Source organism: Wyeomyia smithii, chromosome 2 (genome assembly GCF_029784165.1).
Source record: "Wyeomyia smithii strain HCP4-BCI-WySm-NY-G18 chromosome 2, ASM2978416v1, whole genome shotgun sequence".
Classification (NCBI taxonomy): domain Eukaryota; kingdom Metazoa; phylum Arthropoda; class Insecta; order Diptera; family Culicidae; genus Wyeomyia; species Wyeomyia smithii.
In genome coordinates, this window is record NC_073695.1 from 43,925,470 (window position 1) to 43,943,508 (window position 18,039).

Here is an 18,039-nt window from a genome sequence, read left to right on the forward strand (position 1 = left end):
CCTTTGTGCAACTATTTCGCATCGTGACTACCAGCTGGTGCGTAAGCCGATTTGGCTGCTGGCTGAATTGTGCTACAGCAGTGGACGAGACACAAAAGAGGAAAAGAAGAAGTCATCAGTTGACAGTGAGTTGTATCGCTGTGTGGAGTGATCTCACACCTGGCTCGCTGCTGGTGGCTGTTTGGTGCTGCTGTATTGGTGCTGCTGGCTGTAACGGCTGTAACGGCTGCAACTTCGAACGATCGGACAACCAACCTTACTGGAAGGGAGAAGTAAAAAGGTACGTGCTCTTGTCGGCGCTAGTGCGCTAGACTTAGCGGGATGGATGTAGATCCCTCGCCTCCCGCGCCACCATCCCCGAACCCCTCTGACCCTGACCCTTCTGTTACCCCCTCCCCTGTTCATTCTTCAGTCCCCCCTCGCCCCAGGCTTTACCCAGACGGAGCCCAGGGCAGCTATACTGTCTATTTTCGGCCAAAGGCGGGACCGAAATCGTAACAGTTGAACCTCTTGCAGATTTCTAAAGACCTGACGAAGGAGTACAAGGGCGTGAGCGAAATTTCCAAGGTCCGGCCTAACAAGCTCCGTGTCGTGGTCAGTAACCTGAAAGAGGCCAACGATATAGCTTGCTCTGAGCTCTTCACACGCGAGTATCGCGTTTACATACCCGCACGAGACGTGGAGATCGACGGTGTCATTACTGATTCGAGTCTGTCCGTCGAGTGTATACTGGCAAGTGCCAAAGGGTGCTTTAAAAACAAAACCTGTCCCGATGTAAAGGTGCTCGACTGCAAGCAATTGCAGTCAGCATCGATCATCGGTGGCAAAACAGTATACACCCCATCAGACTCGTTTCGAGTTACGTTCGCCGCGTCAGCGCTACCAAGCCACGTCTCGATCCACCGGGTTCGTCTCTCTGTGCGATTATATGTGCCTCGCGTCATGAACTGCCTGAATTGTGAGCAGTTAGGCCACACCGCCGCCTACTGCTGCAATAGGGCACGTTGTGGCAAGTGTGGGGAGAATCATGCGGATGATTCCTGCAGTGAAAATGCTGAAAAATGCATTCACTGTGGGGAGAGTCAGCATAAGCTCTCGACATGTGCGGTGTACATGCACCGCAGGGATAAAATAAAGAGGTCTCTCAAAGAGCGTTCGAAGCGTTCTTACGCTGAGATGCTGAAGAAGACCGTTACCACTTCTCCCATTACATCAAACCCTTATGATCTGTTGTCCTCTGATGAAACCGATTCTGACGATTCACCAGCGGGAACATGTTACGCCAATCCTGGGGAGTCTAGAAAGAGGAAAAATATTTCCTCTCCTAAACTTCCCAGAAAAGGTCCTAAGATTTCTCAAAGTGAAATGAAAGTTACAAGCAAACCAAACAGTGCTGCGGAAAAACCGAAGCAAACTCCTCCTGGGCTTGCAAATTTAAAGTCCCAGAAGGAGTTCCCAGCACTGCCAGGAACATCTAAAACCCCAGTTGTTCCTTTTGCACATCCAGTTGATGAAACAAACTCTGGATAAGTGAAATTTCCTGACATTGTGGACTGGATTTTTGAAACTTTCAATGTACCCGATCCAATTAAAATTTTTCTTACAGCATTTCTCCCAACAGTTAGATCATTTTTGAAGCAGTTGACTGCCCAATGGCCCCTCCTTGCAGCGATTGTATCCTTCGATGCCTAATTCAACTGCGTATATGAAGGATTCTATCTCTGTCTTACAGTGGAATTGTAGAAGTATTTTACCAAAAATTGATTCGTTTAAAGTTTTGATAAATAAAAACAAATGCGATGCATTTTCCCTTTGTGAAACTTGGCTTACTTCAAATATTGATCTCAACTTCCATGATTTTAATATTATTCGCCTTGATCGAGACACCCCATATGGAGGAGTACTTTTAGGGATTAAAAAGTGCTATTCTTTCTATCGTATTAACCTCCCCTCGATTCCAGGCATCGAAGTTGTCGCATGTCAAATGACAATACAAGGTAAAGAGCTTTGTATTGCCTCAATATATATTCCTCCCAGAGCACAGGTTGGGCAACGGCTGCTCTTTGATTTAATAGAACTTCTTCCCTCGCCACGTTTGATTTTGGGAGACTTCAACTCTCATGGTGTGGCTTGGGGTTCCCCTTACAATGATAACCGCTCCTCTTTAATCTATAACCTTTGCGATGACTTCGACATGACTATTTTAAACAACGGTGAAATGACACGTATCCCGAAACCTCCAGCGCGCCCAAGCGCTTTGGATCTATCCTTATGTTCGACGTCGCTTCGGTTGGATTGCACATGGAAGGTAATCCTTGATCCTCACGGTAGCGACCATTTGCCTATACTTATTTCAATTAATAACGGGTCGACTCGCATGCGACCAGTTGACATTCCGTATGACCTCACACGGAATGTCGATTGGAAGTTATTCGAGGAAATGATTTCAAAAGTGGTCGATTCGATTCAATATCATCCACCACTTGAAGAATACAACCTCCTCGCGGGCTTGATTCTCGACGCCGCGTTGCAAGCCCAAACGAAGAAATATCCCGGCGTAACGATTAAAGAACGGCCTCCTACTCCGTGGTGGGACAAAGAGTGCTCCGATGTCTACACGCAAAGATCCGACGCGTTTTTGGCCTACCAGAAGGGAGGTATACCTGGCGACTATTTACGGTATTCGGAGCTTGATACCAAGCTTAAAAGCTTGGCTAAAGCAAAGAAACGCGGATATTGGCGTCGGTTCGTGAACGAGACGTCGAGGGAGACATCGATGAGCACTCTTTGTAACACAGCCCGAAGAATGCGGAATCGCGTAACGGTCAACGAAAGCGAGGAGTCTTCAAGTAGGTGGATATTTGATTTTGACAGGAAAGTATGTCCGGACTCTGTTCCTGAGCAAAATATTGTTCGTGATGCGTCTCCGGGCCACGACGCGATAGAATCACCTTTTACGATGGCAGAATTTTCAGTTGCCCTCCTGTCCTGTAACAATAACGCGCCTGGGTTAGATAGAATCAAATTCAACTTGTTGAAGAATCTACCCGGCAATGCCAAGAGGCGCTTGTTGAACTTGTTCAATAAGTTCCTGGAGCAAAACATTGTACCGCAGGATTGGAGGCAAGTGAAGGTGATCGCCATCCAAAAACCAGGGAAACCAGCTTCTGATCACAACTCTTATAGGCCGATTGCAATGCTATCCTGTATCCGGAAATTGATGGAAAAAATGATACTCCGTCGTTAAGACCATTGGGTCGAATCAAATGGTCTACTATCAGATACTCAATTTGGCTTCCGCCGTGCCAAAGGGACGAATGATTGTCTTGCGTTGCTTTCAACAGATATTCAGCTGGCGTATGCTCGCAAAGAACAAATGGCGTCTGCGTTCTTGGACATTAAGGGGGCTTTTGATTCCGTTTCCATTGACATTCTTTCGGGCAAACTTCACCGACAAGGATTTTCTCCAATTTTAAACAATTTTTTGCACAATTTGTTGTCCGAAAAGCACATGCATTTTACGCACGGCGATTTGGCAACTTTTCGCATTAGCTACATGGGTCTTCCCCAGGGCTTATGTTTAAGCCCCCTTCTTTATAACTTTTATGTAAATGACATCGACGAATGTCTGGCAAATTCATGCACGATAAGACAACTTGCAGACGACAGTATAATCTCTGTTACAGGAGCCAAAGCTGCCGATTTGCAAGGATTTGCTAGGTATCGAATTCTCTCCGAAGAAGACTGAGATAGTAGTTTTTTCTAGGAAGCATGAACCTGCTCAGCTTCAAACACAATTAATGGGTAAAACGATTTCTCAGGTTTTGGTACACAAATATCTTGGTATCTGGTTCGACTCTAAAGGCACCTGGGGTTGTCACGTGAGGTATCTGATGAAAAAATGTCAACAAAGAGTGAATTTTCTTCGTACAATAACCGGACAATGGTGGGGATCCCATCCAGGAGACCTTATAAGGCTTTACCAAACAACGATATTGTCTGTCAGCAAACACACATTTGATCAAACTGGAGCGAATACAATATCGTTGTTTGCGTATCGCCTTGGGTTGCATGCAGTCGACCCATACGATGAGTTTGGAGGTCTTAGCTGGAGTACTACCATTGAAAAACCGCTTCTGGAGCCTGTCTTCTCGTATTCTTATCAAATGTGAGGTCTTGAACCGTCCCGTGATTGAAAATTTTGAAAAGTTAATCGAACTTAATTCTCAAACCCGTTGTATGACATTGTATTTCCATCACATGTCCCAAGATATTAACCCTTCTTCGAATATTCCAAATCGTGTCGACTTATCAAATACTCCTGATTCTACTGTGTTTTTCGATACATCCATGATAGAAGAAACTCGTGGAATCCCGGATCATTTACGCGTGCAGCAGATCCCCAAATTTTTTTCCAATAAATATCGAAACATCAACTGCAACAATATGTTCTACACTGACGGATCACTTCTTGATGGGTCCACTGGCTTCGGTATTTTCAATAACAATTTAACCGTCTCCCATAAGCTCGATAATCCTGCTTCTGTTTACGTCGCAGAACTGGCTGCAATTAAGTACACCCTAGGGATTATCGAAAAAATGCCCACGGACCATTATTTCATCTTTACGGACAGTCTCAGTTCCATTGAGGCTCTCCGATCGATGAGAGATGTTAAGCACTCTCCGTATTTCCTGGGGAAAATACGGGAACATCTGAGTGCTTTATCCGAAAAATCGTTTCAGATTACCTTAGCGTGGGTCCCTTCTCACTGCTCGATACCGGGCAATGAGAAAGCGGACTCTTTGGCTAAGGTGGGCGCAACAAACGGTGATATTTATGAAAGACCAATTGCTTTTAATGAATTTTTCGCACTTGTACGTCAGAATACGATCATCAGTTGGCAAAATGCTTGGACCAGAGGGGAATTGGGAAGGGCGTTACATTCCATAATCCCCAAAGTATCGACGAACCCGTGGTTCAAGGGGTTGGATGTAGGTCGGGATTTCATTTGCGTGATGTCCCGGCTTATGTCCAATCACTATAGATTTGACGCGCATCTCCGTCGTGTTGGGCTCGGGGAAAGTGGTATCTGTGCCTGTGGTGAGGGTTATCACGACATAGAGCATGTGGTTTGGTCATGCCCTGTACACCGTGACGCCAGGTCTAAATTAATAGCTTCCCTGCAGGCCGAAAGTAGGCAGCCGGCTGTTCCTGTTCGTGATGTCTTGGCGAGCCGTGACCTATCCTACATGTCCCTTATATACGTTCTCCTGAAATCCATCCACGCCCCAGTTTAATCCTATTCCCTTCCGCCTACATCCAACCAAACGACAAGAACACGTTAAGACCCCGGATCCGGAAACAGCTACTAGACCCGCACGATACTCTCAGGCCCCGAGGGAGACAACCCAATATGCCAGTCCGTAATATCTTGGCCCAGCAGCGGAACATATTCAATATGCTGCTTACCTATGGCGATGGAAAACCATCAAACAACAAATCAGTGCCTTTAATGCAAAACATTCTAGCTTTAAGTTAGATTTAGTTTCAGCTCGTAGTCGGCAGCGAGGATAAAAAAATTTGCTTTTAGTTATTAAGATACTTTAGAAAGTAAGCTACCAGATATAATTGGCGCCGTTAAACATTAAATTGTATTTGTGCCGTGTCAAATAAATTATAGATGAAGAAAAAAAAAGTCATGATTCATCAGGCAAATAATGAACTCTTGCTTCGCGTGATAAAAACGAAACGTGGAAAAACGAACCGTGATAACGTGATTGACACGTCACTGTCAACACTAAATTATAATTTCCAAAAAGAGAGTTACATTTTTTCAGTTGTCCAGGATGGAGAAATGAAAAACAATTTGTTTTATTAAAAATTGAGTTTTATTAAAAAAAAAAGTAGTTTTCATTTTAATTTTCCAAAATATTTATATTTCAATGACATTTGAAATAATCATTTTAAATTGAAAATCCTAAGTAAATTACTTTCGTGAATGCATCCGTTTTCGAGGTATTTTGAATTTAGGTTGAGAAAATTAGAAAATAAACACTAAATCATACATGAAATAAAAAAAAAATTATATAATGCAAATTATTTTTTGGTAAAACTTGACATTATTTCAAAGAGGTTGAAACACGACTTATTTTTTAAAACGGCTTGTGTAGGAAGATATTGATAATTAAAAATATTTTTAGAGCCAGAGCGGTGTGATTAACCAGATCAAACAAGGTCGATTGAAATGGTTACCCTTCGTTGCATGAAACTGCTCTTCACAAAAAAATCTAGTGCTGACTGTGATATAGTAAATTGTATTGAATTTATAAGTTTTGAAGTTTTCCAACCACCACCCCAAATCGCCCTCAGCAAAAAATGCTATATACTCTCAAACTGTTTCTTCCATCAAGACATCAAAATTAGGTACTCGTCAAAGAAACTGTTAATTACTGAAATCAAACTAATAAAAGTAGAGATAAGAACAGAATAAAAATTGAGCATTGCACAAATCGCTATTTGTGAAAAACATTTCTAATTCAAAACGCTGCAAAAATACCATTTTGACGTAGAACTACATCTTCGAGGAACGTCTAGAGGAGTGCAAAATCACTCGGTTTGTTTTCAACGGATTTCCTTCTTTTTTGCAGCAATCGATTAGAAAATTAATTTCACATCCATCCAAATGCGAAGACTGTAATTTGATTATGCGAAAAATTGTTCTATTCAAATTTGTCAAGCCTTGTTAAAACGCAGATTTCTTCCAATCAGAATCGAACTTGATGTTTTCCTCTACCTAGAACGGTCGACCGAATATTATACCTAATTAATCAGGAATACACTCGTTGGGTCTGCTTCGGCTCAAACACAACGTTTTACTAGCGGATGGTACGACGGACGGTAACATTTTAGCACCTGCAAACCTACTTTTTCTGTCAGTGTCGGCAAACACTTCAAGGCCTATTTATAAGTTTTCTTTTGGCTCAAACGAATGTTTTATTTAGCGAATGTTGCGATAAACGGTCACATCCTAACAGTTTCTGATAAACGTATCCGAGAATTCAGTTGAAACAACAAACTGTCCTTCTCAAGACAATTAAACAATGCATTGAAAGATATTTTTCGGTGGACAACATTGCTAAAATATGTCACCTAACGATACGTATTCAGTAACGGTGATTATCAACCTATAATAAATACATTGAATTAGTTGTGGCAATTGTCTCTTAGGTAGACTTTTTAGTATCATTGTACCGAAAAGGACATTTCACCGATATTAGGAATAATATTTAGCAGTGCAACGGGAAAGTTGGTTTAGCAACATTGATGAAACGTAAGAAAATATTAAACATTCTGGCAATTGTCATATTTTTATGAATAAATAGTAATTTAATACTCATAGAAAAATATCCAATCCTAGTGCTGCAAATTTATGAATAGAAAGTACTTTGAAGAAAAATAGAGGATAGAATCTGACGGCAAACCTTCCTTGTCTAGAAATAAACAACAGTAAGAATTTAGTTGATTCATTTTCCTTTAATTGATGGTGGAAGATAGATGATACAAGTCCTTCCTCACTAACCGTAAACAGGTTCACCAACATTCAAACATCTCGTTCGTGCAATTCCACTGTACAGTACAATAAAGTCCATTATTTCAGAAAGGTCGGTTACCTGGGTTAGCTGTCAACCAGCGCTGCTTCGCACGTGTTATCGTATTTATGTACTAACAATTCCACCCCCCAGGGTCGATTCATATAATTAAATCCTTCCTCTTCCAGCATCTATACACAATACATGCACAATGTAACTCCAGATTCCAGATCGACACAAACGCTGATTGGATCAGGTCAATAATTTGACCTTGGATTAGATGTCTTGAGCAAGACAAACAGACACAAGATAAACTTTGACGAGAGCAAATCTTTCACACCAACTTTACGAAGTGATCCTTGGTGGCAATTTATCATCGTTCACTTGGTGCGTTCGTTCGGTCGGAAGATTTGCCGCTTCATCGTTTCAAGTGTACTAACATTAAGGCCAGTGGCGCCTAATATTTTCCCTCAGCCCTCGATAGATAGATGATCGATAAACTAAGCTGTAAGAATTTCCTCGTTCTGTAGCGCACCGTGTGTTAGGCTGGTGTGATGAATCTTTAGTAAACAGTGAAGCCGCTCCTTCAAGTGAAAAATACGGTGCCTCCGGATGTTGTGGATGAGATTATCACGTCATCTGACGTGGGATTTATCTTCATCGGACGAAAGCGGGAATACCTAATCCGTAAAATTTACCGCCGAATGATGAGTATTGCTGTTTGACGTCCTATACGTGCGCTGGGTGTAAATGTTCTCGAGAAATTTTGTGACTATCAATTGACGATTTTTCAACAAATGCTCTTCAAAGCTAGTCTTTAAGTGTATTAATGAACACTCATTAGCAGCCTTAAGGCCTTCGTGCGGAATTTGCATCGTAGCAAATTTAAAAACCTAATAAACGCAAATAGCAGCAGCAGAAACTCGGCGCCGGCTGCTAGCGCTAATGAGATTTCACGCTTCCTTAGGTCTACTTTTGTCGCAATTATCCTGCTCTGCAATGAAATTCTCCTGCCTGGTGATTTCGCATTCCGCCTAATGAAGTTACATGATTATTTCTCGCCTAGCCATCAGTAGTCAGTTTCATCTTTCAGCACTACCAACATAGATTAGTAATGAATTAAATCTTCAATCTGATTAACTTTCTTCTCTTGTTCCCTTTTACTTCCTTCACAGGCAATGTTTGTGGCGGTGTCTGCTGTGATAGCCAAGTGGAAAGCCAGCTTGAAGCAAAGGCGGCGAAAAACTTCGAACGACTAGTCAAACACCACACCCGGAGTCAGCGGGGCCACTGGGAGCAAACGGTGAATCTCTACCGAGGTAAGTTAGACTGGCGCTATGTTTTATTCTATCAAATGATAATTTTTTTCCACGTAGTTCATAAAAAAGTTTTAGTTCGATTGAAAATTATAACTCTAAGTACGATACAATACACCGAATAATTGAATCCAAATTTACTGTTGGTTTAGCTTGCCAAATTACGGCTCATAAATATCAAGATGTTCTCAGTACAACACCGGCTGCAGGATACCGTTCTCTAGCCAGTGACTGCAACCTATCTAGAAGCTAACAAACTGGTTCCAGCAGATGTATGCAAAGTTGAAACACTACACATTTCTCGTTGTTGTACGCTGCATATTGCATTTCGAGTGGAAGAGTACCCTCTTAACTCGGTGTGCGAGAGAAGCAAGTTCGTGTACCCACTCCAGGGAACACATTGGGTCCAAAGTTCGTTATTGGAAATGTTCCTCGTTTTCTGTACGCTTTCTGGCAGCAGCAAGCGGCGTCATGTCTCAGCATCCGGGGCGCACCGATAAAAATACTCTCATAAGTGGATTGAAAAGTTGGGGCTCACTCCAGAGATTATGTGTCATGTATAACCTGGCGTTAAAAAAGGCTAAAGTTGACTCGAGCAAAATGCTAACCGAAAGAGCCCGAGCCAAACACCCTCGTGCGGACGGAAGCGTTAAAGACCTGGCAGGAGAATAATTGAGATTTATCGGTCCAAAAAAGCCAATAGTAGCAACGCACTGTTGAACGACGAAACGTGAGGTTGGGTTTTGGGTCGACAGTTGATGTTGACCAAAAATAAAACAGGAATCCGTACCGACAATCAGGCTAATCCCATGAAAATTTCCCCGCTGCTCACCTTTACGGCAGCCGATTTCGGCAGGGGCATCCTTGAGGCCCCCGCCCGTAAGAGGATTTACAGTGGGTTTATACGGACGAACCTTGTCAGGCAAATTAAAAGTTTGGACTGTCTGGTTGTGTTTATGTTGACTGCCAAATTGAGCGATCGCTTGGCATTTGGTTGGGGTGGGCGAGTAAAATGATTTTATCGTTGTGAAACCACAAACAAACCGGTTTATTATGCGGACGCGGCTCGGAATAAACAAAGCGGAAAAAATCTATTGTTCCCTGTAGCCAATGTTATTTTTTAATTTAGTCGTTCAATATTGATTTATATTCTCAATTAAATGTATTAATGATGCGACAGGAGAGAATGACTACGCTTTCATAATCAATGTGAAAAAAAAAATTAAAATAAATCAAATATTTCCACACCAGATCATGCATATTTACTAGAGTGCCGATGATAAATTTGACCTTCGAATTTCATTTAGAGGCAGCGCTCGTGCTTCAAAAGTGAAACCTTGAGCGCTTTGAGGTACAACTTCCTGTAGCACGGATTGAGCTGAAATTGGGGACGTGGACTGAGTGGACGTGGAGAAGAAGGAAACTCAAATGCTAATAACTCAGTCAGAGTTTGGCAGATTTATCTTATTCTTGCAGCAATCGATTGGAAAATTAACCAAGCGTCCACCAAAATGCGGAAAATTGTATTTTTATGCTTACTATTGTACTATTGAAAAACATAGAGCCTTGATTTTAACGCAGATTAAAACCAATCACAGCGGAAATCAAAAACAAATCCCATCCAATACAAGTATTTTTTTAACCAGGATATCCAGAGGCCGGAAATCGACCCAAGACGCCATTTTGAAATTCAAGATGGTGACTTCCGGTTTGTGGAAAATGTCTCATAATGGCCAAATACCATCCAATATTTATATTTCTGGAACAAGAATGATGGCCAGAAACTGGTAATAAACTTTAGGCGCTATTGTGAAGTTCAAGATGGTGAGCTCCGGTTAATGGAAAACAGCAAAAAATGACAACCAAAAATGACAGCATAAAATGATATTGGATTCAGCCAATATCCGCACACCCAATGCACGCACAACACTATGAGCAGGAGGCAAAAAAGTAGCACTTGCTTCTTAGGAAACACGCACTTCAGCTAGGTGCTTCGGTCGACGATTCGGCACGCAACAAATGAAGAACAGCCACACACAGCTAATATCTCTTTGTTGACGTCTTTTCTATAGTAACATGGAGCGTACGGGGTAACTTCGAGTCACTATTCTCCTGTTGCTATCGTCTCTCCCCTGCGGCAAATCATGTATAATAGTGTGCTAACCAAAATGGTCATTTTAAGAAACCCTATACAAAATGTTCACCTGCCCGAAAAAACATCCTGTGCAAAATTTTAGCTCAATCGGACCTAAAATGGGGTGGCGCAAAGCGATTGAATTTTGGCCTTTAAAAATCCAAAAATTAACGCAATGGAAGGTGTATAAAATTTTCAGATGGCTTAAAAATGGGTGAAACGTCGAAATCTGATATCATCTGAAGAAAGAAAACATGATTTTGGTGATTTTTCGAATTTGTCAAAGATTTTTTACGAGGTTTTCCAACGCGGATTTTCGAATTAACGCGTTTTTTACGCGATACCGCGCTAATTCAAAAAATGTTCGTGAATTTTCGAATTAACACGGGTTCGGAACCAAAACGTGTAAGTGTTTATTTAGTAAAAGACTTAGTCGAAAAAAAAAACCATCCGCCCTCCGAAAGATCTGGAATGACCGTCGAAGAGGATAATTTGAAATACTGGTCCTAGAGCCTCTTAAGCCCTTGCTCCTGCTCTCTTGACGCGGATTTTTTAATTAACGTGTTTTTTTACGCGGACTTTTGAATTAACGCGGTTTTTTACGAGGTACGTATCCCCCGCGTAAATAAAAACCTGACTGCATGGTGGTATATATCATTCGGTATGCGATACAGACATCCTTCAGTGCACAGCCGTTCTATTGCCGAGTTTGCTTTTCTCCGCACGAAGGCTGCCGGTGACTTGCCGAGCAGTCTTTACACTTCTACTTCCCACAACCTTTTTTAACAGCCGAAACCCGACATCCATCATAGGCAAATAAAAAAAGAGAGGGAAAATGTCTCCGGTGGATTCGGGCTGTAACCAAAACGCGCTGTTTGTGTAGTGCGGACACGATCGTCTGTATAAAAAACAGCTTCTTCTCTTTTCTACATTCGCAACCCCGAAGACGTCCTCGAAATTATGCCGAGTCGACGCACGGAGTACATTTTCCGTTTCCTTTTGTGATGCTCGGTTGCCAATACGTTCTCAATGTGACTCTCGGACTGCCAGCGGGAATAGGTATCACGAAAAAATAGCAACAGCAAACACATCCTTAGAAGACAGTAAAAAAAGACTGCACCATTGGCATGCCCGCATAGGTATGTAAAATGAAAATCCCTACACGGAAAAAAGGATGTTCAATTGGAAAAATTGGTTAGTTTTCAACGGATTTCCTTCATTCTTGCAGCAATCTGGAAAATGATCCACGCAATGCTGAAAATGATTATTTGATTATTCGAGTTATTTACTGTTGAAAAGCCTCGTTTAAACACAAACTTCGACCTCTGAATGGTCGTTTATTGCTTGCTTTTCTCTAGTACGGTCGACAGAATTATATACCTAGTACCGTAAAACGGGGTGAATAGAAACAGTGGGGCGAATAAAAACAGAACTTTTGAGTTTGAAAAATGTTATTACAAGTCTTTAATAACATCAAAAAATCATGTGAAAAATTTTCTTGGGTAGTTCAGTAGTAAACAAGTGTTTCAAACCCACTTATAGATTAGGAGCACTACTATCAGTTTGTTAAAAAATTACAAAATGGAGGATCACAATTCCAAGTGCTAAAAAACTTTGCCTATGGAAGCTATGTTATACTGGGTCGGTAGTAAAGCATTTCAAGATTGTACAGTGAATTTTGGGATTGCCGTAAGGTATTTTTCAACCTTTTACTTATGTTTCACCTATGTGTAGAAACAACGCCATAACGAATATTTTTACACAAAAACAAGCAGTTTCGAAAAATACAATCGTATTATCTATGTGAAATGATGCCTGAAACTTTTTTCGTATATTCTCAGCCCATCTCGGTCAGGACTTAGCAAGCTGTAAGAATGTTACATAGAAATAACTGTTTCTTCGTCAAGCGGCCGTGAAATATGAAATCAACTTCTTCGGTTACCATCAGAACCCAATCCAGCAGACAACCAAGCTATTAGCCAAAAACATGACAAAAGTCTGATTTATTTGCTGTGTGATACTTGACATGAATTGATAACGATATCAACAACCCAAGAGAAATGAACCAAGATTCCATTCTACCAGCATTACTGGACGGCGTGTCTAGACGAAGTACAAGAAGACCCTGATTTGGTAGAAATACTTGTCCCAACCCTGAATCCTTCCGTTTCTAACACTTTCAGAACATATTCATACATTGAGTTGACATACATAAAGTAATTAACCGAACATTTTCGTTATTTAAATACTTTTTAACGTTTTTTTTTGCATCCCATATCAATAAAGTTGATGCAATTGTTCTCTTTTCTATAAAATAAAATTCGAATCTTTTATTAGTTCAAGGAAAACGCAGCCGACTGAGTAAGGCTAGACCCTGGTTTTAAAGCTTTTTTATTCGTTCTAGACATAACAGTATTTTTTGTACACTGCAAGATATAACGGAGGCTGTTTCTATTCGCCCCGTTTTACGGTAAACCGGGAATGCACTTTTCTGCTATTTAAAAACTAGTCTCTGCTTAAACCCATCATCTCACCACTAGATGGCGACTAGGACGGTCCTAACTAAATAGCAGTGGGTAGCAGTGGTGGCAGATTGCAGTAGCAGCAGCGGGTATTAGTAGTTGTAGTGGCATCAGCGTCTACGATAGGTGTGGCCGCACTTCCTCTATTAAAAAGCTGTCTCATGCAGTAACGACAGCATCAGCAGAAGGTACATCTACCGGCACTTCCTATGCTTCCTATCCTAATGCTACCATATGCCGACAATACACACGTTTTGTGATGCAAAAACTTAGAATCTGTGTGACGTCAAATTTTCAATGTGAAAACAACAACATTTTACTAATAAAAATGTTCAAACCTTGATGAAACTCAGATTTCGATTGATCTGATTAGTCGTTCTATGCTAATTAAATACCTAGTAAACCGAGAATGCACTGTTTGGGCTACATAAGAGCCTTCCTCTGCTCGAATGAATCATTTTACTAGAAAATGGCCACCAGGATAGTCCTCACTAAACAGCAGGGTAGGTTCGGCTGCACTTTCTTTAGTAAAAGGCCGTCTTTGGACGGTAGCGGCAGCATCAGCGATAGGTGCATTGGCCGGCACTTCCTGCAGTGAAAAACTCTGCCATATTTTGGCAACCACATATGGTTTTGGGATGCTAGCAATCAAACCTTACACGACGCGATTGTGTAAGTGATGGTAGTTTTTACGTTGCACAAAAAATACCAAATATTGATGCAATTCAAGCCTACTGGCCGTAAAATTTTTAGTGTGAACACAGCTTTCCACTGTGTTATCAGAAGAATACCTTATTTTCACTATCGAGCCTAGCGAAAAGCTCTGCCGTATTATGGCAAAACACAAATGTTTTTGAGTTGCTTGAGATCAGAATCTGCCGACGGTTTGTAGTTTTATGTGTTCAAACAGCCTTTCACTGAATTATCAAAGTGCCTCATTGAGATTTTGTGATGTTATTTAATTCAAATGTTCACAAAGATTTTAATATGTTTTGCTCTCTTCCGTCCTATTACACAGATAAATCGAGGTCTTCAATTACACCATAAATCCCGCTGTCAAAGTAGCACAGCGACAATACTTTCTTGTCTTGCGCGATTTAATACTTTCTTGTCTTGCGCCATAATTAAAAGTGAAATGTTATTTTACCTCGCATGCACTCTGTCTAAACCTGTTTGCACCGCATAGTGTTTGCTCCATCGATCTTCAGTGATGTCGTATTTATAGATGCAAATTGAAACTGGGTAGCACTTGAACTCCTCTTTCGCACTAAATTTTAAAAATATTCACTACAAGTGATGACCTTGCGTTCGTGGCATATTGATTCTCTTTAATAATAATGTATCAGTTTATTTATAGACATTTTGTATTTGTGACCACAATTAAAATTGGCACTTTTACCAAAAAAGGGGAGGGTCCCACGATCCAATGGGTGGTTAAATCGGTACCGAATGTGTGATTTTTGCATAGTGGTTTCATATAACCAATTCTCCAAAATTTGAGCCATATCTTAGAAGATCGTTGACACGTTAATAATTTTTTTTTTTTTGCACACTTGAATTGAATGACACTTGAGATTGAATAACCTATGTGCTATATTTTTTAGAATCGTAGTTTTTACTACCTTTTATTAATTCAATCCGTCTCAACTCTCGTTTTTCTAAAAAAAAATCCTCACCGGATTCCGGGAATTCCCGAGAAATGATCATTTTCATTCCCGTTTCCCGGGAAATCGTGTTTTGGGAATATTGCAAGTTCCTTTTTGTCACATTAGACATTTTTGTGTTATACATGTGCGTTTTTTCATATTTGATATTTTTGATATATTTGACATATAAATTTGCTATCAGCCATTTTTGACATATTTGACAATTTTATTTACGTTTTTGACATCTCCGATGTTCTTGACAGTTTGTAACTTTTTTCAGAACTTTTGACATTTTATAAATATTCAGTTATTTTTAACATATTTGATTTCTTGATTTGATTTTTCGATATTTTTTCCAATGACTATTTCCTTGATTTTTTTTTGCCTCATTTGATATTCTTTCATTTCTCGAACGTATTTCAAAATTTTTTAAACACTTGACATTTTTGACATTTATAATTTGTATGATACTTTATTATATGAAGTTTCCGACCCTCTTGATATTTCTGAAATTTTTTTTTATTTTAACATTTTTAACTTTTTAACATTTTTTGCAGCTTAGACAGTTCTCAATTTTTTTTAAATTTAAAAAATTCTTGATATTTCCAAAAGTTGTAATATTTTCAAAATTTTCAATACTTAAGGTGTGACTTCCTTTATGTTAGTGACATTTTTGACGTTTATTTGTCATTTTTTGGCATTATTAACAAAACATTTTTAGTATATTTGGCTGTTTTACCATTCTGCAATTTTTTTACCTATCTGACACAGAATATTTTAAAATCATCAGAATGCTAGGCATTTTGTTTGATTTTTCCAAGCACGTCATGATGAAATTAGCATATTGATAGATAAATAACAAATGTGACTCATCTTTAACATTTCCTGTTATTAATTTTATTCCAACAAGTTTAACCTATTTACTGTGAGCAGCTAGCTTATACCAGTTTGTTCAGTGTTCCCTATTACTTTTCCATCGTTTTGCACTCTCCATCATTACAGCCGTCAGGAGCAGCCGTTCGTTCTGGTCGAAATGACTGGTCAAAGGCATACAAACACCGGTATTATATGAATGTCATGCATAATTATCACATTAATTGAACTGTAATTGCGAATCGTTAATCATCACATGGGCACCAGCACTTGATACCTCTGCGTTTATGCTAACCTCTCCATGCACCCGAGCGCTCTACTGGGGGAGCCCCTCTCATGTAGATAGCATGGAAAATTACCCTACTTATTGCTTTAAACCTTTCAACGATAGCAATTATGATCCCTACCAGAGTGCTTCATCGGTGCATTTTGTCGCTAGTGTATCATTCTGTTCCATTTGCTATTTTCAGCTTCAAACCTAAAGTCCGTTACCCACTACGCAAACCAAATGTGTTCGAATTATTTTGCTTTCCTTTGTTTGGGTATCACACAAAGTACGATACTTAGTATACACATTGATTAAGAATAATTGGTAGCTTATTGCTTGTATAATGCCAGCTTTGACCAAACACATCAACCTCGCCTGTCCACACCACACATCCAATCTGGTAATGAATTATAACTAAAACCAACAACATCGGCTTCCTAATAATTGATCATATTAATCAATACGTTGCCGGTACGTATTTGGATACAGCAAATATGTTCTGTACGCCTCCTCGGGTGAACTGAATCAACTGAATCACAATCACACCGGGTTGAAAGTCGGGAAAGGTTGTTTTTTTTTCTCTTCATGAATTGGTAGTACCACCCCCGCTGCCCGTTAGTAACAACTTCCACTTAGTTAATAGCAGCAATATGAAGCGTAAATGATAGGATTATGCTGCGGATTGCTAACGATGCCTCCGCATAAAGGCAGAATGGTGCAGTGTAGTGTGTAATTGCCGCTGACACCCTCGCTCGCATCCATTCTGTCTAGCGTCGCAAGTTTCCCGATCTGAGGTACTGTGTTTTATGACCCAGCTAGACGAGGCTTCAGGTGATTTTATTCAGCTGATTTGCAACTGACAGCATGCAACTCAATGAGCGGTAATGAGGAATGCTCGCGTGCCTCTTGAATGTGTTTGCTTTGACGCAGCAAAGATTAATTAGTCGGGGCCACTCAAAACAGATCCCTGGATGAATAGCTGGTTTGAAAATGTGGAGTAGTGATGGCGCCGCTGTGCCATGGAAAACAGGTATGCTCTTCAAGGTACAATTTTCATCAACATCAACATCTCCTAGAATCTTGTTGCTAGTGTGAATCAATTTACTTTCATAAGAATCACCACCAAGAAACGGGTGCAATATCTCCAGGAAAGTTCTATTTTGCTTGGAAATGAGCCACTTGAGTGGAGTGCAATTACTTATGTGTGTTCCGACAATTTCTCTCGAATAATCCCCGCACCACAACATCACTTTTACACCCAGCTAAATTCTAATGACCCTAGAAGCAAACCAATCTTCACATTGACCAGGTGATGCAACGAAACAAGCCGGCCAGTGTTTACTTATTCCTGATAGATTTACGTGAACGGTACGTAAATACATTAAAAATAAGCTGAACAAGCTGCCTGCTAAATTTATATCGCACGGTGTTGGGGCGATACTTTCTCTCTCTTCAATTTGAACGATCAATCGAGCGAAAAATTAATTCAATATTTCCGATACTGCACCGTTCCTGTGCTTCAAAGTAAATAAACAAAGTTCGGAACCGCAGAAACACCCACTCGATATGGTGGTGGCCATTTCGGTGAATGTAATCCGATGCAAGCAAAAACCGCAAATTAGCACTCCTCACGGTTCATGGCTGGTGGCATGAAGAAATATACTTATCGTCTGAAATGAATCGCGCGCTC

The 18,039-nt window shown here is 40.5% G+C and overlaps 1 protein-coding gene across 1 annotated transcript in view; it reads left to right on the top strand.

Moving 5' to 3' along the window:
• The window catches only part of LOC129721343 (division abnormally delayed protein), a 295,108-nt gene that overhangs the window by 231,260 nt on the left and 45,809 nt on the right, over window positions 1-18,039 (top strand). Inside the window, exon 2 of the mRNA XM_055673793.1 lies at window positions 8,766-8,909. Coding sequence (XP_055529768.1) covers window positions 8,766-8,909 — 144 coding nt within the window. The remainder of the gene's footprint in view (window positions 1-8,765; window positions 8,910-18,039) is intronic.